This window comes from Suncus etruscus, chromosome 5 (assembly GCF_024139225.1).
Source record: "Suncus etruscus isolate mSunEtr1 chromosome 5, mSunEtr1.pri.cur, whole genome shotgun sequence".
Classification (NCBI taxonomy): Eukaryota; Metazoa; Chordata; class Mammalia; order Eulipotyphla; family Soricidae; genus Suncus; species Suncus etruscus.
Genome location: NC_064852.1, coordinates 65,033,653 through 65,059,065, shown reverse-complemented (window position 1 = coordinate 65,059,065; position 25,413 = coordinate 65,033,653). Strand labels below are relative to the sequence as shown.

The following is a 25,413-nucleotide window of genomic DNA, read 5'->3' as shown; positions in this document are numbered from 1 at the left end:
CCCTTTTTGTTGTTTTAGAGCAAAATAATAAATCAAGAAAATAAAACATTACATCACTGCATGACTCAGTAATTGCCTAAACTGTACTCTTTGCAGATGGTTCTGTTTTATTAAATACACTTACCAGTTACAGACATAAATTACATTTTATTTACATAATATTTTGTTTATACAATGTTATTTACACAAAACATTATTTCTCCATGTAGCTTGGGCCACATCTATAGATGCTCAGTGCTTATCACTGGCTCTTTGCTAAGGGATCACTCCTGCTAGGGCTTAGGGACCATATGAAGTGCTAGGAATTAAACTCCACTTAGCTGCTGCAAGGTGAGTATCTTTCCTGTTATACTATCTCTTTGGTCCTACAGCCTAAAACGAAAGAACCAGTGTTCAACCTGCTAGGTAGACATCAAATGCACTGAATACACAATTTAGATTTTTTTCTTTGATGCTATAATTTTTGAGTTATTTTCCTTTCTTTAAAATTTTTCTTAAATTTGTCTCCATGAATGTGTGTATGTATGTGATGTTTGGAAAGAACAATTTCCTGGCCAGTGTTCATTGTTGGCTACTAGTATTTCTCATTACCTGTTGAATACTGAGAAAGGTTGGTAGTATAGGGGAGGGTTAGACCTTATTATCTGTACTCACATACCACCTGTACCCAGAAATCCGCATTATTGGCACCTTTACATGATTTGTTGTGTGATTTTGGGTAAACCAGGAGGCTTTCTCTGCCTCAGTTTCTCTGCCTGTGATTGCAGATAAGCTCCTTCATAAAGGCAATCATCATCCAATCCCGAGCTGGTTGAGAAGTGAGATGAGCTGAAACATAGCCAGTGGGAATGAGGGCAGACTCATGAGACAGGCTTAATTTCTTCACTGTCTGCCCAGGTGACTTTGGGTAAATATTGGTCCTTTCTGAGCGTCAGTTTTCTCAGCTGTAACAGGAGATGGTAATAGCACACTTTGAAGTTTGTGGCCAAGCTTAAATGGAATAAAACACCCAGAGGTTGGGCTCAGGGCCCACAGCAGGTGTGTTGTGGAGAGAAATCAATTCTTATGAAAACACAATCTGGTGAGAGAAATCACCTTCTGAGGTACACAGGAAAATGTACTTGTGGGACATTCTAAAGGAATAGAGAAGTACCAGAAAGTGGGGAGGTGTTACCTGATCAGGCCTATAGAAAGAGGAGAATTGGCTTTTTAAAAGAACATTTAATGTCCTTTTTTGTGCCTAATTATTTTTGCTTTTTGTTTTATTATTTTTTAATTATATGCACACACATATATACCAGTATAATTTTCCAGATCTTTGACCATATTTGCCTTGGAATTTTTTTTCTAACCCATTTTCCACTCAACTTTATTTTTAGATCTAGAGTGAGTCTCTTGAACTCAGCAAGTAGTTGAATCCTATTTTTCCACTCTCCCATTTATTTTTTTATTGTAGAATTTTAGTATTCTAAGTTGAAAGTAAGGAAATAGTGCAAACTGAAGTCAACTGTTTTTGTATGGTGAGTGTAGAAATTGATTTGAAGTAAATACTGCTAAGGAAGGGCTTATTTCTGCCTCTTCACAGTTGTTTTCCATGTATCTTAAAGCTTTGCTTGGTTCCTCAAGTCCTCATTACTGTCCTTCTCAGTGATTTATTGATTTTTTCTAGTGTATGATTTCAGTTACATTCACATTAATTTTTCCTTTTTTTCTAGTTTTTTCCCCTGGGGAGTTAAATTAACATTCTAGCAGTTTAAGAATCCATTTCAATCAATACCATTTTCGTTTTAATAGTATACATACAATGATATCTTAAGATTCTTTACCCATGTTATTATTATTACAGAATTCATATTTATGCATTGTATTCCTGTTAACACTGTTTTATAATTTTTAATGCATTTATCTTTTGGGGCATGAATTTGGGTCATACCAAGTGATGCTCCTGGACTACTCCTGGTTCTGTGCTCAGGAGTGCCCTTAGTAGTGTTTGAGGGAACCATAAGTGTTACTAAGCATCAAACCAGTCTCTCCTGTTTTATAAGGAAACTATACTATCTCTTCAATCTTTTATGTTTTTTTCCTTTTAAATGATGATAAATTAAAAAGAAAAATTGCAGCATGCATGATTGATATATTTACATTTTATAATTGTGCTTAAGACATAGGTATGTGTGTATGTGAACACTATATAAAGAGCGTCTCAGATGTGTAGATTCATGTCTTTTGGGGGGGGCACATCAGGTGACACTCAGGGCCTACTCCTGGCTATGTGCTTAGAAATCGCTCCTGACTTGGGGTACTATATGGGATGCTAAGGGATCGAACTGAGATCTGTCCTAGGTTAGCACATGCAAGGCAAACACCCTACCACTTGCGCCACTCCTTTAGCCCATGCTTCATGTCTTTTATCAAATTTGAGAAGTCTGGGGAAATTTTTTTTCTAAATACACTTTCTTGTCAATACTCTTTTTGTCTGTCCTTTTGAAGAATTATTTAAATATATGTATTAGTATGGTTGGTGGTACCATATAAGCCTTTGAATCTGCTTATTTTTCTTAATTATTTTTCTCTCTGCACCTCAAAATGGGTCATTCTAATATCCTCAATGACCTATCTTTAAAATTCACTTGTTCTTTATTCTTATGTTGAACTCCTCTCATAGATCTTTCATTTTAATGTTATACATTTTGGTGTGTGGATTCCTATTTGGCTCTGGATGTTATTTACATCTATTTTTTTATTTGGTGAGATGTTATTAATATTTTTTACTTATTTTTTTCATGGTTTACTTCAGCTATTCTAACATGTTTAAGATAATTGACTAAAGTTTGTTTTTGTACAGGGACGAAACTGTCAATAGTACAGGGAGTAGGGCATATATTTGTTTTACAAGCAGTTAACGCAGGTTTGATCCTCAACATTCAGTATGGTCCCAAAGGCCGTCAGGAGTAATTTCTGAGCTCAGAGCCAAGAATAACCCCTGAGCATTGTTGGATATGACCCAAATTCCAAAAAAAAAAGTTTTTGTTCAGTAGGGAGGTGGGTCAAGACCCTATCCTGTTGAAGCCCTGATAGTTTCATTTATACCTCACAGTCATCCACCATGCCAATGGTCCAACTTTACTGCTTCATGACTAATCTCTGCAGAAACACCAAACCAATAAACATTTCCAGGTATACCAGTTCTGGGTTTGAAAACTGGGTTTTTTTTTTTTTTTTTTGGAGTGGCAACAGGTGGCCACCCTCCATTAACCATACTTCTGGAAACCCAAGAAGCCACACCCACATTTCACAGCTGCTGCCATGTCAACTCATTGGCCCTGTTCTATAGATTCTGGACTTCTTATAGTGTGCTGACATTTGCTGACACTATATGTGTCCATGAAAGACCTCCAAATTTCTCAATACTGACACCCCAGTAGGAGCACACCAAATTAAATGGGAAGTATCATAAAAGCCAAGTAATCTTGATAAACAAAAACAATACAGAAAGTTCAACCCTCAATGACCCAATGACCCTATTGTGAAATACATCAACTTTCACACATTTTCTTCCTGAAGTATTTTTCAATAATTCCATTAGCTATTTAGTTGTAGCAAGCGATATAAAATAAATTATTTTGTGCTTGCTAAAAGGACAGAATTAGGGATGGGTATGAATCTGGTGATAATGCTAGAATGAATGTTACATTGGAGGTGGGATTGGGTGTTGGGTGTTGGATCACTGAATGTCAGAAACAACTATATTATTAATGAATTTGTAAAAATGTTTGTGTTTAAAGTAAAAAAATTGAATAAATTCTGAGGAAAAGTGTTTTTGCCCAATAAGTTCAACATCTGGGCTTCTGATAGTTTCAATTCCTTTATTTAAAAATTTTAACTACTTATTACTTTTATGCCTTAGAATTTTGTTATTCTTGTTGTAAACTGGAAATTTGTTGGCAGCTTGGACAATCAGATTCTCCCTCCTGAGACCTTGTTGCTGGTTAGGCCATTGTTATATGCTTATTATGGGGCTTTTCTAAGCTATTTTTATAGTGCCTATTCTTTGTTTTGTATTACCACTAAAGTTTGGTTTCCATTAACTTAGTGGTCAAGTAATGCTTTGACAGATTGTTTTTATGCCTGGGGCCATAAAAAAGAAAAAGAGAAAAATACTGTTCCCTAAGTCTTGAAAGATTGGCTGATCTTCAACATTTAGCAAAGTCATTTACTAGTCTACCTTAGACCCCACTTTCTACCTACTCAGAGCCTGAAGGGTGATCAGAAATTAATTTTTAAGGGCTTGCTCAGAATTTTTCTGGGCATGCTCCATTCATGCATATGATCTTTTTGGTACTCTGGAATATGTAAGAGCTTTTAAGTCACGATTTCTCATATTTTATCTTTCTCAACCACTTCCTTGCTAGGATTTGTGGTTTGGCTATTGTTTGTCCCAGCTGTTGTCCCTTGCCCCAGGCTGCTGTTTAATACTTTATGCTTTTAAATGTCTTTGGCAAACACAACCCAGGAAGCCACCTTGAAGATTCTTGAGTTGGGCAGAATAAAGACAAACTCTTGACTCAGCTTGAAGACAGACAAGAGGCAGAAATTCTCTTACTATGTCCTTTTAAAAAGATTTTTGTTGTTTGGCCTTCAACAAATTGCATGAAGGACACAATTTTGGAAAAAGTAATGTATTTGACCCATTTACCAAATCAAAATTTTTTCTCATCCAAGTTCACCATCATGGACATAGGAGGATAAAATATGAAGTCTGGACAATACCCCCAGCCCAATCAAAGTGACACAAAATTAATCACTGATGGCTCTAAGGTTCTTGCTGTTGTCTATTGATAACTAGTGGTAAGACTTATTAAGATGAGGAAGAATAGAGAAGAAGAAAGTTTGAGGATAAATAGTAAATTGGAGGTTTCTATGAGATCTCCATAGGATATTAAATATTAGTTTAGAACTGTGTCAAAGATACAGTATAGGGGATAAGATGCTTGCTTGCTTTCCAAGAAACTGGCCCTGATTTTATACCTGTAACTACATATGGTCCCCTTAGTGCCACCACTTACTCTTAGGAGTAAGCCCTGAGAATTGATGGGTATGGTCCTGAATCATCTTGCCCCCCAAATACCAAGGTACAACATGGTTTTTGTCTCTTGCTTTAAATATGACTACTTCAGTAAGTTGACAATAACAACAAAAAGTCTAGAATTCGTGAATGAAGTAGTATTTGAAAGTCATTTACACATAGGCTGCCTTGAAAAGATATAAATGCATCAAGATAGAAAGACTAGAACTGAAGGTTGAATACTGAACCTGGAACCTTCCAAAGCTCAGAAACCAGTGAGATGAGGTCAGCAACAAGATCAAAAAGAACAATTCTGGCTCTTTTCCTCCTTCCCTCTTCCCTCTCTCCATCTCTACCTCCTTCCCTCCCTCCAACTCTTCCTTTCCCTTTCTCCCTCCCTCACTTTTTCTCTTCTCTTCCTCCATCTCTCTGCCTTATCTTTACTTCCTTCCCTCCTTTCTTCCCTCCCTCCTTCCCTTTCTCCCTCTCTCCTCCCCTCCCTCCCTCCCTCCCTCCCTCCCTCCCTCCCTCCCTCCCTCCCTCCCTCCCTCCCTCCCTCCTCCCTCCTTCCTTCCTTCCTTCCTTCCTTCCTTCCTTCCTTCCTTCCTTCCTTCCTTCCTTCCTTCCTTCCTTCCTTCCTTCCTTCCTTCCTTCCTTTCTTCCTTCCTTCCTTCCTCCCTCCCTTCCTTCCTCCCTTCCTCCCTATTTTCTTCCTTCCCTACACTGGCTTTCTCCTGGCTCTGCTCTTCAGGGTCACTCCTAGTAGTGTTTTGGGGACTATATTTGGTGCTGAGGTTAGAATCTAGGTTAGACAACATCAAGTGCCCTACTTGCTACACTATTGTTATGGTCCTCTTTCATTTATACAGGACTTCTCCCAGAAGTGTTTGGGATACTTGGCATAGTTGGGAACCACCAGAGTCATACCAGTGATGCTGGGTTGGAGAGAAAGTGATTTTAGGCATATGATTCAGCCTTTTCTCATGCTAGGCATGTTGCTCACAATTTGAGCCACATTTCTGGATCCAGAACCCTGGTTATAAATGCTTTCTGAGATGGCAGTCAACTAGTTGTAAATTCATGTTAACTAGACAATCATCAAGTCAGGACTTGCTGTGTCAGTCAGTCCATCAAAGTCTAATCTCTATATTTGAGTGTCACTTGGGTGGGCCTATGTGCACAAAGACAGGGCACCTTCCTGCTTTCAGCTCATGTCTAATGGTGGGTGAACTGGTAATTCTCAGTATTAATAGTGAACAGTGCTTTTTGCTGCTCAGTGTTGAATGGGTGCTTCTTACAATTCAGTAGAAAACTGGAGCTTCTTGCTAATAGTAAACTGATGCTTTTTACTTTTCTTTCTTTTTTTTTTTTTTTTGCTTTTTACTTTTCAATGTGAACTAATGCTAGGCAGGCCATGTCAGTGCACAAATAGGGACTCAAGCATTTATTTGATACCTACTAATTGCCTCCCTGCTATGGTGTCAGGTTCCATAGAAAGAACCAAAAATGGCAAAGGCGGATGACAAAGGTCCTTATAAGCATATAGTTTAGTGAAGAAGAAAAAAAAAAGAGCTATTTCAGCAAAATCTGGAATATTCTTTCATGGATCACTTGACTATGTTCTGCTAAAAGTAAGACCGATGTAGGGAGAGAGGAGTGCAGGTTGATTTGGCAGGAACTGAACCCATCCCCCTCTGGTCACCTACCTCATTCCTCCAAACTTCATTTGGCAGTGTGTGATGCAAAGACTATATTTTGGGGGAAATGAGTCATTTTATTCACTTTTACTACTAATATGTTTAACAGAGCTAGTCCTGTTTTCCAATACTTGCTATGTCAGGTGACAGAGTTGAGTAGACAGCTATACCCGGACACACACACATAGACATATACACATAGGCATTCACACACACACACACACACACACACACACACACACACACACACACACACACACACACAAAGTTTTCTGGTTTTCAAATTTCTTAAGTGTTAGGTCATTTTCCTCCCTGGCCAAATGGCTGTCTGCCGGGCCCGTAAATCGTCTTGCCCTTAATATAAAACACAGCCCTTATTGACAGCGGGGGTGCTCATAGAAGCAGTGCTGCCAGCTCATAAAGCCAGCCGGGTGTCGCTCCCACTGAGCGCGGCAGTAAAGGGCCCGGGGGAGTCACTGCGTGAGGCAGCTGCTTTGCAGGGTCTTGTTGTGGCCTAATGGCCCCACTGCCCACACCTTGTAAAGCTTTCCAGTCATCCCATGGCCATTATTGTCAGGGACAGAGGCAGTGTCTAAAAGAGCCAGTCCCCAGATCCCCACCTGCAGTCCCAGACACTCTAGTAGGGGAAAGTGACCACTGGGAATCCCTGAGAGTAGGGTTCATTTCTATCAGCTGTTGGCCCTGCCTTCAACCTCAGCCCAGTCCTGTCCACATGGGGAAACCAGCTCAACTATCTTCCCACTTCACCCCAGATTCAAGCAGTTAGGCTTTGGGGACAGGAGACCAGGGAGTAGAGTGATTTCTACTCCAAGAAAATAGCTTCCTCCGTAGAGACCAGTTCTTCCAAATGTCTCTTTTTCTCCAGTCAATGAACCAAGGCTCCCAGCACATCTCCTCTTCTCATGGACCAAAAGAAAGAGAAACACCTTTCAACCAGGGTCACAGTGCTAGTTCCACCTAGTCAGCAACCCATCTGTTCCTTCCCTCTTTGCCCATAAGGGCTCTCCCCTACTTGATGTCTAAGCCACTATCCCTCCCTCCAGCCCTTTCCCATTGTCACCTCTATCAGGCACTGCCACATCTGCCTTCTCCCCTGGTCTGGGAGGCCTCTTCCTCTCACTGGTTGCCCCTGGGTAGCTCTTAAACACACTTTTACTTTTCCAGGTTTTAGACAAAGATTCTAAACAAACCCTCTCCTACTCCTGTTTGCTTGGTCATTTGGCTACTGCCGGCAGGTTGCTTGAATGTGTTGTCTTGCTGCCTTCTGCATTTCTACTTCTTGCTTTCTTCTGCTCACTTGCTGTGCCCTGGCACATCAGCATGTTAGTCCAGCTCCTGGCCTGTGCCAGTACAAGCCTGCAGCTCACATTTCTCTATATAGCAGCAAACTTGAAGCTCAGGAGTAGGGGAGGGGAGGGGAACTGAATCCTGTCAGGAGACAGGAATGGACTGAAAACAAATTTAACAAGGTGATCAGAAAACAAAGGCCTGAAGGAGATGTCAGGGAAGGAAATAGGAATGTCTGTGGAAGAAACTGGCCAGCTCACCTATCAGCTCTCCACTACTTTCCCCAGTACTCTCAGATCCCCCTTTTTTAAATTTAATTTTATTGCAAACATTGTGATTTACAAAGTCCTTCATACATGGATTTCAGACAAAAAGTGAATCAGTGCCATTCCCACCACCAGTGTCGACCTTTTTCCACCAATGTACCCAGAGTGAATCCTATATACCACCACCTTTTGCCTTCTGGCCTGCCAGTATAACAGGCCCATTTTAAGTTTAGATTGTTGTAGTTTGGGCCTCTTGGTTCTATTGTTGATTTTGGCTTGGATATTTAGTTCTGACCTTTTTTATTTCTCCAACAATGTACCAGAGACCACTTAGTCCCTGGCCCCCATTCTTTCCTTTTTTCCCCTTAATTTTATAGAAAAATGCATAATATGAGGTAAAACAAACTAATCTATGTCCCAAGGTTCTATGAAAAAGAAGGGATCCCTATTTAAAAGATTTTTTAAAAGGACAGTGGCAGTTTTGTTTTGTTTTGTTTTGTTTTGTTTTTGCATGGATACAGCAAAAGTTGGGAAAAATAGAAAGGAAAAACTTTTGGCCTAAAAACAGGATATCCCTACCCATGAACCATCCTGCCATTAGACCAACTACAGACTCCAGGCATACTATGTTGTTTAACCCCAAAGTCTTTCTTTATGGTCCCAGGAAAAGTTCACCTCAATCACAGTTGTAGCAATCAGGCTTCTATAAGTAGAGATCTTGGTTTTCACACAGATCCTATATTAAAGTCAGGGTATCACAGAGCATCTTCTGGTTTCATCTCACAGTTAGGTGGTGAGGTAGAGAAAACAGCCCTGAAAGCAAGTTGTTGCTGTTTCCAAGTTGTCAGGATATCATAAGAACCCACCATGGAGCAAATTGGTGCTAGGGCAGTATTAGCATGCATTCTTTAAGTCTTTAAAATAGTTTTGGGAGGGAATAAAACCAGAGCACAGCTTCAGCCTGCAGCGTGGTCTTATGACGTCTGAAAAATGGTCTAATGGAGTCTGAAAAATAGTCAGAACCTTCTTGAAGATCTCAAAAACAGTACTTTAGCTAGAATACTAGAGACCAGAGTGTGTTGATCAATAGTAGTTTGTAGTCTAGTTGCAAAAGAAGTCTCTGCAGGGGTCGTCCTCCAGTTGGACATGGAGGACAGATGTGTGAGAGGCTCTTTCCTCCTGAAACTCAGGACCTGGGGGACTTGCTATCTTGGTAAAGTTCCCTTCCTCCCTCACCCTTCCTTCCTTTTTTCTCTTTCTTTCTTCCTCTCTTCCTTTCTCCCTGGGAGTGGCCCCCCCAAAAAAACAACAACAAAAAATAAATGTTAAATCTAATCTGAACTCATGGCTCATACAAAAAAGTAGACCAAAAGGCCAGATGTAATCCTTGGGCCCTCGGTGCCTCTGCCCCCAGTCTGGTCTTTCTATTGATCTATGTCTCTCCTGTTAACAAACTACCCTGTCTTGACTGTGGCAGCTTTATAGTAACTCCTAAATCTGCTAGTTTTGTGCTCCAACTTTATTTTCCTTCTCTTAATTGGTGCTTTTAGGTGCTTTTCAGTTTATACAATTATTGATATGTTTGAACTTTACCATCCTAATCTTTGTTTTCTCTCTTTCTTTTGTTCATTTTTTTCTACCTCTCTTTAGGGTTATCTGAACATCCTTTTTGCATTTCATTTTCATTTCTCTGTGAAGTTTTGACTTACATCCCTCTTTGTGCATAGTCTGTTTGCTGACTTCATTAGTTGTCTTTCCTTAGTCACTCAGCTCAGTACTTTGTCCTATCAAGTGAATGTTGTTTCCTAGTTAAAAAAAAAAAAAGCAACTTTTTAGTGGCTCCTGAACATCTCCACCAAATTCCACTTGTCCTGTAACATCTACCTACATTGAGAGCTCCTCAGACAGCATTAATGTTCTTATCCTCAACATTAGACAGATTTTAAGGGGTTTAAGCAGGAGAACATCTATCATTAGCCACTTTTCTGATGGTGCTCCTTCAGCATTCCTCTTGCATTAAGTCTCCTTTTGATAACATTTTTCTTCTCCATTCAGAGAAAACTCACTTCACTTTTCTTTATCTAAATCTATTTTTTTTGTTTTTGTTTGTTTGTTTGTTTTTGGTTTTGGGGTCATATCTGGCAACACTAGGGGTTACTTCTGGCTCTACACTCAGAAATCACTCCTGGCAGGCTCAGGGGACCATATGGGATGCTGGGATTCGAACCACCATCCTTCTGAATGCAAGGCAAACACCCTGCCTCCATGCTATCTCTCCGGCCCCATTATCATTTGTTTGTTTTGTTTGTTTTGTTTTTTTAGCTCAAGGCTTATTCCTGGCTTTGTGCTCAGGAACCACTTTTGCAGGACTCTGAGGACCATATGGGCTGCTGGGATCAAACCCTAATAGGCAATGAGAAAGGCAAACACCTTACCTATTGTGCTATCTGTACAGCCCCTGAATATGTCTATTTTGTCCAAGTGTATCTATCTTACCTGAAGGATATATTTATGGATAGAAGATCTGGGTTGATGATTCTTTTCTTATCGCACATAAAAATTATTTCAGTGACCTCCAGACTCCATAGTTTCTTTTTTTTTTTTTTTTTTGGGTCACACCCGGCAGTGCTCAGGGGTTACTCCTGACTCTATGCTCAGAAATCGCTCCTGGCAGGCTCAGGGGACCATATGGGATACTGGGATTTGAACCACTGTCCTTCTGCATGCAAGGCAAACACCTTACATCCATGCTGTCTCTCCAACCCCTCTTTTTCATATTTTGATTTTTGTGTCATACCCAGCAGTGCTCAGGATTTAATCTTGGCTTTAGATTCCTGGTGGAGTTCAGGAGACCATATAGAGTGCTAGGGATCAAACCCTTGCTGTACTATCTCTGCAGAGCTCCATACTTTCTGTTGAGAAAATCTCAAACCTCCTATTCTGAAAACCTCCTATTCATCTTCAAAACCTAGATTAGGGGCCTTGTACTACCTTAGCATGTAGATCTCTTGCAAGTGACCAACCTAGGTTTGACCCTCAAGCCTCACCAGGAATAATCTCTGAGTGCAGAGCCAGGAGTAAGCCCTAAGCATGGCAGAGTGTGCTTCATCAAAAACAATACAAACAATACACTGTACTAGTTTTTTTCCTATTCAAACATTCTGGTTTGTTGTTGCTTCCACTTTTGACACACTTGGAATGGGGCTACTCTCTGCTCTGTGCTTGAAGGTCACTCCCACTAATGCTTAGATGCTCCCACCAGACAGTGCTGGGGATGGCACTGCAGGCAAAGCGTGTGCTCAGCCTCTTGTGTAATCTTTCTGGCCTTGTTCTGATTCTGTGTGTATCTTCTCTTGTCCAGGTAGGCTTCCTACCCATATTGCTACTGTACATCACTGTGCTGCAATGATTTAAACTGATGTTGAACTCACCCTCTTGTTCATTTTTTGGAGTGTGAGGAGAAGGAACACCTGGTGATGTTTAGGGCTTATTCCAGGTTCTGCTCACAGGGATCACTTCTGGGCTTAGGGATTCATAAAGTATTCTCCAGCCCTTTTGCCTCTTGTTCTTTGGAGAGATAGATGAGGGGAAAGGGAGACAGGGCAAAGCAGGGGAAGGGGAAGGAGATTAAGATTAAGAAGATTAAGATTTAGAAGGTTACTTAGATTTAGAAGATCTTAGATTTAGAAGATTTTGGTAACTTCAAAAAAGCCTTGAGTTCAGTGTTATTTCTTTGGTAAAATTAGTTGCAAACATGGCTGCCATACATGGAAGAAAGTCACTGTCCAGTCATGTACTGGGTCTTGCATGCCTATCAAGTTGCATGAAATAGCCAAGCTCAGGAAACAATTGTTGAGAGTTTGTAGTGTTACTGTGGACACATTCATTCATTCAAGTTTAAAGGTCTTGGATAACTTTTCAGTGAGTGGCAATTTTTGCACCCTAAGGAAACGTTCCTTATAAACAAATGATCTGAAACAAAGGTGGGTCATCTTGTTGTGTATCTTGGGGTTTGTAGGTCCCTAAGACATTCATTTCACAGGGACAAGGAAATGATTGATTCCATCATGAAATCATATGCTAAAGTGTCCAGTCTCCTCAGTCTAAAGCCTGCCAAGTCATTTCTTTCTTTATACTGCCCCTCCTCCCACTTCTGCTGGTTTCAGTAAACACAAAACCCAATACTCTTTAAAGACAACCACGAAGTTTTCTACAGGTCAGAATTCTTTCCACACATCTGTCAGCATGGTTATGTTCAAATACATTCTGAAAAGGCCACAAGATTCAGTTTCTCCTCATCTCTCAAAGGTTGGTTCACTTCTTCTTCCTCCATGAAGTATTCACAAATTACCTGATTGGGACACAAAAACTCCATAGCATTGAAAAGAACTACTACGGAACCCTTTGCTGCTGTGTTGGAGAGTTCGCTAGTATGTAGGTTCAGCTCTTGCCTGCTGAGAAGAAGAACAAGGCGCAGGGACAAATGAAAGGATTGAATGGTCTATATGAGCAATTGTTGGTGTCAGTGAGTGTTATGGAGCCAGCTTACCCTGTGACTCTGGAAATCAGTGTTCAAGTTTTTTCTTGACTTGCTCACAGTATTTTGGGCCCTGAGTTCATTTAGGTGAACCAGATTTCCTGTTTTCAGATTTGTGACTGAGGTCCATGCTTCTCTTGGCTGGACATAGGGATGAACTGAAGAGGGGTATGTATGGGATGTGTGCAGGTTCTGGGTCTTCTGCTTCTAATTTTAGCTAGGCAAGCCCCACTTTATATGGCATCCATTAGCTTAGAGAACCATTTTTATTTGAAGAAAAGGTTGCTTTAATGTTAGAGACTTTAACAATGAACTTGATGGCTGAGATTACCATGACCCTGGAACTCTGGGCTAAGGAGAGCTCTACAACATGCTGTTTGTGAACATGTAAACTTGGTAAAGATATTTGAACATATCAGGTTATAGGTAGCTCATCATACTAGAGTATGTATATTGGCAAATATTTAATAACTAATTAGTTGGACAAAGTCCTGGTGGGTAGTACTTGCAGGTTTCTACGCTATAATAATATAGCCAATTAGAATTCATCTGGACACAGAATTGGTTAGAAAGACATACAATAGTCTCTAGGACCTGCTTTGGCACATCACTGGCCACAGAGTAGCAGTTCAGGATCTTAGGTCTCTTCCTCTTGGGTTCAGAGTTAACTGAGAAACAGACTCAGGAGTTCTTCAGACAAGGGTTCCAGCATTATTCTTACTGAAAACCTGGGTCAGAGGGTGTTGTAGGCTGCGGCTGGAATGTTATTCTGCCTGCTTTTATTCTTTTGTTTTGTTTTGTTTTGGGATCACAGCTGGCAATGTTCAGGGATTACTCCTGGTTCTGCACTCAAAAATAATTCCTGGTCGGGGTTCAGGGTGATCATATGGGATGTTGGGGATTGAATCTGCATCAGCTTTGTCAAGGTAAGTGTTCTACATACTATACTATTGCTTCAGCCCCTCTGATTGCTCTAATTCTACAGGAGGAGCATATTTTTTTACTTTCTGTGATTTGAGATTCAGTTAAAAGACTTGCTTCCTGTTTCAAGTCTATGTCTATGAGTTTCCTGTGTTTTAAAGGGCCCATCTGCACTTGAACCTTCATTGTTAGCTATCCCCACTGTGCTTCAGAAGGGAGAGATACAGGGGCAGGCCCTTAGTCACCCCCACAGGCAATAATATAAATGCCTCAGCAAAATAGAAATGGATAGAACTTTTTTTGCGGGGGAGGGGGTCACACACGGCAGAGCTCAGGGGTTACTCCTGGCTCCATGCTCAGAAATCTCTCCTGGCATATGGGATGCCGGAATTCGAACCAATGACCTTCTGCATGAAAGGCAAATGCCTTACCTCCATGCTATCTCTCTGGCCCCTGCCTCAGCAAAATAAACACTTCTAAGATGCTTCTGAGTTTGGTGGGTTTATTAGACAGGACTGTAGGGCCATTATTGAAGTATCCAGAAACTGCCATTTGAAATGAGTCATGGTAAAGTCCTAGAAAATGTAGCAGAGGGTTAAAACTGGGCCTTGAGGAAATTTAGAGGCTGGAAAAATAAAGGCAAGAAAAATGATTACCTGTGCTATGTGATGACTAAATCTTTGGTAAGATTATTGCCTATGGTAATTTGGGAGTTGGAAAATGTACCTATGAATCTATGGAATTGGGCGGGTGGGTTACTAGGAAGAATATTGTAAACTTGAGCTTCTTGGAGCTGTCAGAGTTAAGGTTTACAAGTAAGAGCTGTAAACCTTAGTAGGCACAGATAAGCTAGCCTACTAGCCATCTAAGCCAGATTGCAATGAGAATGACACTGAACCTTCTACTTAGTCCTTTTTTTTTGGGGGGCACACCCGATGATGCTCAAGGGTTACGCCTGGCACTGCACTCAGAAATCGTTCCTGGCTTGGGGAGCCATATGGGGTGCCAGGGATCGAACCGAGGTCTGTCCTGGTTGGGCCTTGTGCAAGGCAAACGCTTCACTATTGCGCTGCCCCCTACTTAGTCTTTTTAAAGTAGAACTTAAAGGGCCAAGCTAGAGCTCAAAAGCTGGAGCACATGCTTTCTATGCTGGAATCCTGGGTTTGATCCCAGACCTTGCATGGTACGCTGAGTGCTAGTGGGGGTAACATTGAATCGCTGAATCAGAAATAGCCACCAAGTGCCACAGGGTGTGACCTACCAAATAAAACTCAAGCATAACACAACAAAGCAGAATTTAGAAAATGAAATGATGTCTCAATTTCTCACTGAAAGATTTTTATACATTGAGATCAAAAGACATTGCCTGTGGGGATAGAGAACAGTTCAGAACCTGGTCTCAGCACCGAGGAAGGGGTGAAGAGCCACTGAACCAGGTGACAGAAAAAAACACTGCCAGGGAAGTCTGAGTTGCAGAGCACCTGGGCCTGGGCATCCCGACTCAGAGGAGGGGCAACTGGCAGCATATGCCCCACAGTACTGAGGATGGAAAGGGAGTAGAAGCATAGTTCTAGCTCTGTCCCCTACTGCATTCTCAGGGCATGTATGTGCTGGGCTGCTCCTGGCATGTTTGGCTAAGAGGTGCAGGTCTGACGGGTCAATATTCAGGCCTGGTAGTGCAGGAATCATACTAGGTGGTATTTAGGGGACAGACAAGGTCAGAGTCCATGCCAGGCATATCTTCTATATATCACTTAAGTTATCTTCCTGGGTCCTTGGGTATTTCTTTTTTTAATGTTATTTTATTTGTTTTGTTTTAGTTCATTCCTAAGTCTCTGGGTCAAGAAAAACCTCAAATAGATGCACTGCACAGTGACAAGCCCTTGGTCATGGATTACAAAACTGATTATTAAATAGTGAAAAGAAATTATTTTTGTTTAATAATTTAAGTATTCTGGTTACAGAAATGTTTGTAGTTGGGTTTCAGTCATCGAATGTACATGACCCTTCACTAGTGTGACTTTCCAGACACCAATGTTCCCCACCCCACCCCACCCCCACCTATGTTCAAGGATTGGCATTTATTTATTTTTCTCTCACTCTCATTGCCATAATAGCTGTCAGTGCAGTTAGTGCTCTAACTGTGCTCACCATTCTTTGTGGTAAGCTTCATATTATGGCCTGAAAACACTAGTCAGAGAAGTCACAGAGCACTGCACAGACAATAGAGTGCCCAACAAAGAGAAAACCCCCATATGTCAGATTTTAGGAGTAGGAAGCACCCTCCTATTCTTTATCAGATCAGTCTGTCCATAGGGCCCTATCTCACAAAACTGATTGGCAGTCAAATACCCTCTCTGTGACTTGAGCTTCCACACCTTGCAAGCTGGGTGCACTTCTTGGAGAAGTGCAGGAGGGAGTTCTTGGGTCCAGTCTGATGGAAGTACCTTCTCCTAACTTCAAAAAGTTCCAGACTCTCCTCTACCTTTTTGTTAAGATCAGAAGTGATGCCAAAGCAGCTCTCGGCGGCCCCTGTGTGGGGAGGCATGATGGCCCTTCTTGTGCTGGGGCCTCCACTTCATCCCAGACTGATCCTCTGCTCAGGTCTGTTCCCTTTTCCAGAGTTTACTGTGAGCTCCTCTGTTTGCATGGAGACAATGGCACCATAGTCCAGGACCTACTCATCTCCATTTCCCATCTCCCTGCCCCAACTCTAATATATTCATCAAATGGTCAAAGGATATCTGAGCTGAGGAGAACCTAGTTCAATGCCTGGACCAGTGTGTGTAGGGTTCAGCAAACCAGTAAAGATGCTCAGAGCAGCTCACTGAAAGAACAGTGGCTGTTTATGCATCTCAAACCCTACTGCCCCACCCCCGTGACAGCAGACAAACAACCAGTAAAAGGCCCAGCATTAAACATTTCTCGCTGAAGGCGGGACCATCAATTTTGACACTGTTGAGAGAAAATACAGCCTAATTTCCGCTCAAATGCACCAAATTTACTGCCCGGGTTCTCATTAACTACTGTCAAGCAAGAAGCAGACAGACAAAATAAATTATGAAAAAATTACTTTTTTAATGTACAAAAAGACTTATTTACAAGTTGAGCATGTCATCTCAATTCATAGCATGTAGAAAAAAGCTAAAAATGTTTTGGAGATATAAATTTGGTTGGATGATTCACCTACAGTATTTTCAGGGCTGATGGCTCTGTACAAGACTATATATACAGATGGGGGAAGGCAAGTGAGTGCTTAGCTCTGGGAGGAAGGGAAGGAGGGATCACCAAGACAGAGCTTAGTTCCTCAAGGAGGTGTTCAGGGGTGTGATCTGGTTGGGACCTTGACTTTGGATCCCAACAAAGCAGTTTAGTACTCTGGGATAGAGGGATCAGGTCAAGTTCTGCCCAATCCTGGCTGAAGCCAGGAGGGTCGCAGTCAGATTCAACTCATAGTGGGTACAGTTGGTTTTGGCAAGGTTCCCACAAGTTCAACATGAAAAAATTTGGTGTGTGAGTGCATGTGCATGTGTTTGTATGAACATGTGATAGTGGGAGGGTGTATTCAGGCAACTGACAATACATTGAAGAACCATGTCTTCCAACACCAGTTCCAAATTCCATTTCAGGGTGGGCTTCATCACACTGAAGAGGATAATTCAGTGACCATTCTTCCAAGTCCCAAAATTCACCCTTTCACTTTCCCACCCTCCTAACACACCATGCACATCTTAGTTCTCTGAAGTGAAAAGAGGGGAGAGGGAATCCCAGGGCTGCCAGGGAACAGAGAGCATGGCTTCCAAGTGGCTGCTTCTGTCCAGTTCTATGATGTTCCCCAGGTAAGATAAGCAGAGAGTGCACTAGAAAAACAAGAATGGGTAAACATGCGACTTCTTTCTATAGAGAGACCTCCAGGGCTGCCTGAGGTGGGGCCCTGAGGATCCTCTTTCCCAAGCCTCCATTCCACAAACCTCGGTCCATCTTCAACCCACGAGAACTCCAGGAGTCCGAGGTATTTAGAAATAAATGTTATTTTCTGGAAGGACTACATTCTACATGCATGAACACTGTAAACATGGTCTGGAGAGGGCAGGACGGTTTCAGGCCTTGCCTATATCATGCTGCCTTTTCTCTTTCCCTTTCCAGGCAATGCTGCTACACTCAATTCCAGCTGCAAACACAACTGTGTGGGGTAGAGATGCCAGCTCTACCAAAGCCTAAAATCTAGGTGTGTTTATGAATCATCACCCAGGCAATATATATATATATATATTTTTTTTTTTTCTTCGTCTTTAGTAAGGGACATTCACAGCCTCAAGAATGAATGATGTTTCATATAATTCTGCTGGGCTGGGAAGTCCTCTTTCCTTTTGGGAACTAGAATATTATCTTCCTGGAGGGAAAATTCAGTATGGCTTTCAGATTCAAACCCCACTGTGGTTCTTCTACCCTTTTACCTCCTGGACTTAAAAAGCCCTTGGCCACTGCAATCCCTCATTAGGTAAATGACAGAGTTGAAGGAGCCAGAACAGAGTAGTCCCATAAACACCAAAGGCTGGATCAGATTGTGTAAACAGGCTTTTTTGTTTTCTTTCCATTTCTGCCTTGCCTCTCCCATTGAAACTTTTTCAATGTTCAAAAAAAAAAAAACAAAAAACAAGACAACCGAACAGAATGCACATAAAACTGCCCTTAAAGCATCCGTGGTCTGAACCAGCAAAACTCCCTCAGACCTGGTGAATACTGGTGTTGGGGAAAAGATGAAATGGCACTGGGGTCTGCTGTGTCCAGGGTGGGTGCTTAGGTCATCATATTCAGGAACTTGCTCTCCTCGGCCAGGCTGGTGAGCATGGAGCTCATGTCCCCAACAGCCATGTTGCTGATGCCAGTGGGGATAGAGGGCAGGGTCAGGGAGTTCCGAGGGGTGGTGAGGCGGGAGGAGTTCTGGGAGAGACTGTGGAGGAGGCTGGGGCTCAGGGCGCCTGAGAGCAAGCTTGAATGGTCACCATCATCCATGATGGCGTCAAAATCAATCTGAGGGGCCTCCAGGAGCTGGGAGTCAACTGTGCTGGACACCTGGTTGACCCCGGGTGAGGGAAGGGGCTGGGGCTGAACACTGCCTGGGCAGGCCTGAGGTGGTTGAGGCCGCATGACCTGAGAGCTGGCGTGGTTCTCCAGGCCTCCATTCTGTTCATACATATGGATCTGGCCATAGTAGTAGAGCATACTGTGGTCCTGGGCCCTGCTCACGTCCTGCAGAGGTGGCTGAGGAGGCAGAGAGGCCATGGCACCCATTGTTCCCTTGGGGACAGACTCTGCCAACTCCTGATTGGCTGACACAGCTACCCTACCATGGCCAGTGGCCCTGGCATAGGCCAACTGCTGCCCAGCTCGAACTACACGGTGCCGACCAGCTGGGTTGGGTTCTGGGGGTGGCCTAGGCTGCACCAAGCCAAAGCCTGATGCGGCCTGTCCTAGTGTTCCCTGGTGGGACTCTATGAAGTCGGGCTGGTGAGCAGGCAACAGGCTGGAGCCTGGGCAGTAGCTCTCTTGGCTGATGAGGGCAGCCAGATGATGGCTTTGCTGGGGGTAGCCCTGGGCTGGGTGAGGTGGTGGCAGCCCAGTCAGGGTGGAGTTGGAGACACCAACTTCCCGGCGGCTGCTGCCCATCACGGTGGGGTCTGGAGAAACTTCCATTTGCTGGGGGAAGCCTAAGGAGCCTGACTTGCCTGCCATGTTGTTGCAAGATGTGGGGAACTGGCTCAAGGCCCCACTCACTGTACCGGGGCTCAGCTGGGGGTGGGTCTGACCTCCATAGTTGGTGGGAGGGCTCACAGTGGAGGTCAGGTTGGGACACTGATTAGGGGCCCCTGGCTGCCGCAGCTGTTGCAAATAATTGCCCCTGGGAGCCCCACTGCAAGGTGGCAGGTGTGGCTGTGTGCTGTCCAGATCCCCAGTGTGTGTGCTGTAACCTGGGTACTGGCCCAGGGTGGCCTTCTGTGGCACCACGGCCAGGTTGCCCTGCGGAAAAGGCGAGGATTTGGCCTGGCTGGTCAGGGTGTCCATGGTGCCCGAGCTCACTTCGTTCCACTGCACAGGCATGTTGCTTTTGTTCAGGCTGGAGGGTGGTCCATAGCCCAGCTGCTGACAGCCTCCCATTCCAGGGCCAGAGGACCCCATGTTGGAGTCAGCAGCCACCATCCTGCGTTGCACAGGGCTGGGCATTTTGGGGTTCTCTGAGAAGCAGGTGCTTTCTGGGGCATAGACTGGTGGGGAGCTCTCGTCCAGGGCCCCGCCGGCCTGTGCCTTGATATACTGCACCACATCATCTGGCAGTACTAGGTCATCATCGGGCAGCATGAGGTTGGCCTCGGGGCCTGTGCCATCCATCCCAGAAGCCATGGCCTCCATCACCACATTCTCACTGATGCTGGGTGGCCGTGGCGAGTAGGTGAGTCGGGGCAGGCTGCCATCGGTGCCATGCATGCGGAGACCCCGCCTCTCTGCAGCGCAGGGTGGCAGCACCGTGGTGGCAGTTGCGGGGCTCATGTTGTGGGCGCTGTGGAAGCGCTGCACGCGTGGGGGTGCCAGGGCATCTGGCCGCCGCACAGGGTCGCTGGCCCGCCTTGCCCCGCCACCTGGCACTTGGTGGGGAAAGGCTGGTGCAGGGCCTGCGTGGCCGTAGATGGGCCCGTCGCTGCCCCGTCGTGGTCCCAGTGGGCGTGGGCAGGTCCCTGGCAGCGCGTGCTCGGGCGCGTCCAGCAGTGCCAGGCGGGTCCGTAGGCTCATGCGCTCCAGGCCGGGCAACGGGGTGGGCGGCGGGCCACCGGTGGCTGCTGCGTACTTGGCCCGCAGGCTGTACTGCTGTGCCGGTGTAAGGTGCAATAGCCCGGAGCCACCGCCGCTGCACTGGCTGGCCTCGCTGGAGCGCCGTGAGGCATCGGTGGAGATGGGGTCATACGAGTCGGCTGAGCTGGCATTGTGCGGGCGGCCTGCACCCAGCGGCGAGGCTTCGCTGGAGCGGCGGCTGGAGCAGTAAGGGGAGATGCCGGAGGAACGGCGGCTCACGGTGTAGGCCGAGCTGACCGTGCTGGTGGCGCTGTCGCGGCGCTCTTGCAGGTGGCTCAGAAGGGTCACCTCACTCGAGGTCAGCTCCGACAGCCGCGGGTTGGGCAGCAGCCCCGCCGGCCCACCACCCCCACCGAAGTTTTCCAGGACAGAGCCTGTAGGAAAGAATTGGTGTTAGCAATGGAATAGTAGGCAGCCGTTATGAAGTCATGAAATTTTCCTATACACGGATGCACATGGAATCTATTATGCTGAGTGAAATAAGTCAGAGGGAGAAAGAGATAGATGCAAAATAGTCTCACTCATCTATGGGTTTTAAGAAAAATAAAAGACATTTTTGGAATAATTCTCAGAAACAATAGAGATGAGGGCTGGAAGGTCCAGCTCACGACATGAAGCTCACCACGAAGAGTGGTAAATGCAGTTAGAGAAATAACTACACTGTGACTAACATAATAATGTGAATGAATGAATGAGGGAAGTAGAAAGCCTGTCTCAAATACTGGCAGGGGGTGGTAGGGAAGTGGGAGATTTGGGGCATCGGTGATGGGAATGTTGCACTGGTGAAGGGGGGTGTTCTTTATATGACTGAAATCCAATTATAATTATATTTGTAATCAAATTGTATAAATAAAGATATTAAAAAACAAAGAATTGGTGTTAGTGCCAGAGATGGGGCGAGATGCCAGGGTGCTGTCTATTTAGAGACTAACTTGCATGTTGACTATACCTAGGGAGGCTGAGAGCCCCAGAAGAAGGCCTGACCCAAAGGGCATACTCGATTTCTAAATAAAAGGTAGGAGAATGGAACAAAGGAACAAATAATGTTGCTAAGTGTGGGCATGTGAAAGGCAGGAGGGAGGCTGCAGGGTTACTACTAGTCATGATCATGGTGGCCATATCTGGGTGAATCCAGACAAATGTGAGCTATCTCCCTAGGGCTGGTGATGCAGAGAAGTCTGTGAAGGGTCTGGTTCACAGTCTTCCTGTTGCTATTAGGAATTTACTAAACAGGCTTCAAGAGGCCATGGCTGATTTCTCAAGCTCTTTGATGTTGAAAGGGTCTTCATACCTATATAGTGATCAATCACTAATGTGTCTCTGCCCCTCTTACAAAGGGGTGACTTTGGCTATTTTCTGCAGCTCAGAAGATAATCTCTACAGGAATCTAAGGATTGGAGTTCATGAAGCAGACTATTTTTCTCTAGAATAGCTGGGAAGTATATCCCAGTGTTGACCATGCTTTAGGCTCTGGGAGGCAGCTTGGGGGCTGAGTGCACACCTGTGCCTGGTGCCCAGAACTGAACTGGCACTGGGTAAATGTTGGATGAAGATGCTTCCAAGCCTGGTAAGTACCTCCAAGAATGAACACAGGACTGCTTCTTGCATGAAGTCCTCCATTTTCTTTGAAGAGCTTTTCCATTATCCTTAGCACCATCTACTCTGACCTATGTCTTTGGTACCTGGGAAAGTCAGGTGTGTATCTGGTTCTATGCTTCTTGAATATAATATGGTTCATCCCAAGGGGAGGGTTCATGTTGCTCTCTTGTCTAGGGCTATGGAAGGTGTCTCTGACCAATGACTTAAGGATATGCAAGGAGGGCTTAGGTGTATGGTTCTGCCTGTTCTTTGGTGGCAATGAAGATATACTGGGGGTAGATTTAAAGAGTAGGGGTAGGGGGTCTGGAGAGATAGAATGTAAGTAAGGTGTTTGCCTTGCGTGTAGAAGGTCGATGGTTTGAATCCGGCATCCCATAGGTCCCCCAAGCATGACAGGAACAATTTCAGAGCATAGAGCCAGGAGTAACTCCTGAGCACTGCCAGGTGTAACCCCCCACCCAAAAAAAAAAAAGACTAGGGACAGGAGAATGATGGTATAGTGGGTAGGGTCTTTGCTTTGCACATGGCAGACCCAGATTTAATCCCCTGAGCATCACCTAGTATGGTCCACTAAATAAATAAAGAGTAAAAGGGTTTGAAGTCACTAAGGCCTATGCTAAGTCTAGGTTCTGGATTAATTTGCATGAGTTAGGCCCTTGCCTAGGCAATGAGATAGAAAGAGGGAATTGGACATGTAGGGTATCTGATGAGAAAGCATCTGGCATGAACTGGCCACTTTAATTGACACAATACCAGGTTTTCCCCCATGTTGCCATCTGTCTCAGGAGCTTGCACTTACCATTGCCTGGGAGGGGAGGCAGCTTGGTGCCCCGGGGGTGTGGAGCCGGCCCAGTCCATGAGCAGGAATCCTTGAGTGACTTGAGCTTCTCTTTCTTGAGCTGCTCAAAGCGATGCATGGCCGTCATGTGTTTGCGCAGCTGCAAGCCCCCTGCGGCAGAGGCTGCCTCAGCCCCCGATGGGGTGTCATCCAAAGTGGTCAGATCTCCCAGACTCCCGGGCCCCGTCCCCGGCATCTCCACACCGCTGTCATTGTTGAGGGCACTGCCCAATGGAGAGGGCTCACTGCTACAGGATGACTGCGCCCCAGGACTGGACTGACACAACTGTGCAGGGAAGGGGACAATGTGGAGATTCAGAAGGTGCCAGAACATAACTGGCCCTACCACTACCCATGCACACACATCACTCAGGATAGGAGGAAATGATTGTGCTGAGGGAGTATTATTTTTCTGTCCTCAGAGTGCCCATCTGTAAGTTGGATCTGAACTGCCCAAGGGGCAGAGTAAGAGGATGGATGGACAGCATGGGCAGTCTGAGGATATGGGATATTTCCACCCCCAACCCATGCTCCTAAGCTGTCCTGCACCATGCAAGCTGCCAGAGTATATGCAGGCAGCATTGGAGCACAGGGGCCAGGCTGCCCTCTGGTTCTGAGTCAGGGCCCATGAGTACAGTATAGGACAGGGGTCTCAAACTCAATTTACCTGGGGGCCACAGGAAGCAAAGTTGGGGTGAGGCAGGGCCGCATAAGGGATTTTGCTTACCGAATATTCTCAATAAAAAATCGTATTAGTAAGAAAAAAATCGCAAAAAATCACACTAAACATTTGCATACCCCGAACGAAACTGCTTGGGGTATGCGAATGTTTAATGCGATTTTTTCTTACTAATGTGATTTTTATTGCGATTATTCAGTAAGCGAATAATCCTGAATACTGTGATATTCGAAGGGCGGCTGCAGGCCATAAAATGTTGTATAGAAGGCCACAAGTTTGAGACCCCTGGTATAGGACAATACAGAACTTGGACTCCATCTTGGACTCCATCCAATTCTCACTTACTCCCAAGCCAAATTGCCCCTCTCCCCCAATCCATTCCAGAGTCTTCCTTGGGAAGCTGTCAGGCCCCACCCAGATTCTTACTATGACACCAAGTATCCTGTCCAGGGACCTAGCACCCTGGACCACAGTCCTCGCCCACTTTCCCATGCAGCTTAGGTCTCCATGTACACTCTGGCACTTTCTGTCTGGATGCCTGTTCTCATAGTCCCTCTTAACATTCATCACCAACCCTCCATCCTGGACCCATGAGGAAACAGACAGGTCATCCCCTCCCCAGCAGCATCCCTGGATAAGTGTCCCAGTGACCCCCCTCACTCATACCATCCCCTCCCCCATCCGCCTCTCTGCTCACCTCAGTACCGTCTATCCTTAGGGGAGGTACAGTCGGGAAAAAGAGATGGAGACAAAGAACAGGTGGTTAGAATGAGGTGCAGAGGGCTTAAGACAAGTGGCAGAGACAGAACAGTTGAGGGAAGGATCTGGGGAATACTCAGTGCCAGTGGGAAAGGCAGATTCCTAAAATCATACCCTCTCTAGGAAAACTGACCCCACAGGGACTGGCAAACAGGCATCTGGGGCCATGACCTAGAACTAAACAATGGAACAAGCTACAAGCCAGGCTGCAGTATGGCCAAAGGTGGTGAAGGGAAGAAAGTTGCACTGAAGAGCAGAACATTACTGTGTGCATCATGGGAGGGGAGGCGGGGCATATAACAGGGCTCTGGGTCCTGGATGAAACTATGGAACTGCCCTCCTACCCCTGGAGCATGGCCTTGGGCTCTGCAGCCCAGCTTTGCTTACCCCGGAGCTCTCAGTCTTGATAGCTTTGATATGCAGGCAGTCCTCCACTGCCTGATTACTGTTGCTGGCCTTCATGTTCTCTTCAGAGCCTCTGCCACCAGGCTCAGTGCTTGCCTCACTGTCCCCATTCTCCTTGAGCACAGATGTGCGGAGATGCACATCGTTGCGTTGCTTCTTGGTGACATGAGCATCCGGGCCATGGACCGTTTTCACATGCTTCCGGAGAGAGCTGGGGTCTGTGTAGCGTTTGGTGCAGCCTGGGATCTTGCAGATGTAAGGTTTCTGAGAAGAGAACCAGATTTGTGTTGTGAGTAGGCAATGAAAAAAGACTCTGGGGGTGCTTTCTGTTTGGCAGACTCTGGATGGGGCAGGGGAAGGTGATTTACCTATCTGTATTCTTTGTATGGAGTCATGTCAACCCCAGACCTGCAGGAGCCTGGCCTTATCTGCAATGTTTTCAGGCAGGTAAACTCAAGGTTATAGGAGCAGCTGCTCTCAGCTGGGGCTT

At 44.8% G+C, this 25,413-nt stretch overlaps 1 protein-coding gene across 2 annotated transcripts in view; it reads right to left on the bottom strand.

Annotated features, from left to right (window-relative positions):
- Positions 1-18,594: 18,594 nt before the first annotated feature.
- The window catches only part of GLI2 (GLI family zinc finger 2), a 167,680-nt gene continuing 160,861 nt past the window's right edge, over positions 18,595-25,413 (bottom strand). For both annotated transcript variants that reach the window (XM_049773136.1, XM_049773137.1), the window contains 3 exons: positions 24,906-25,187; positions 23,042-23,366; positions 18,595-21,017 (listed from right to left, as the gene is read on the bottom strand). In XM_049773136.1, the coding sequence (XP_049629093.1) occupies positions 18,595-21,017; positions 23,042-23,366; positions 24,906-25,187 (3,030 nt within the window). The remainder of the gene's footprint in view (positions 21,018-23,041; positions 23,367-24,905; positions 25,188-25,413) is intronic.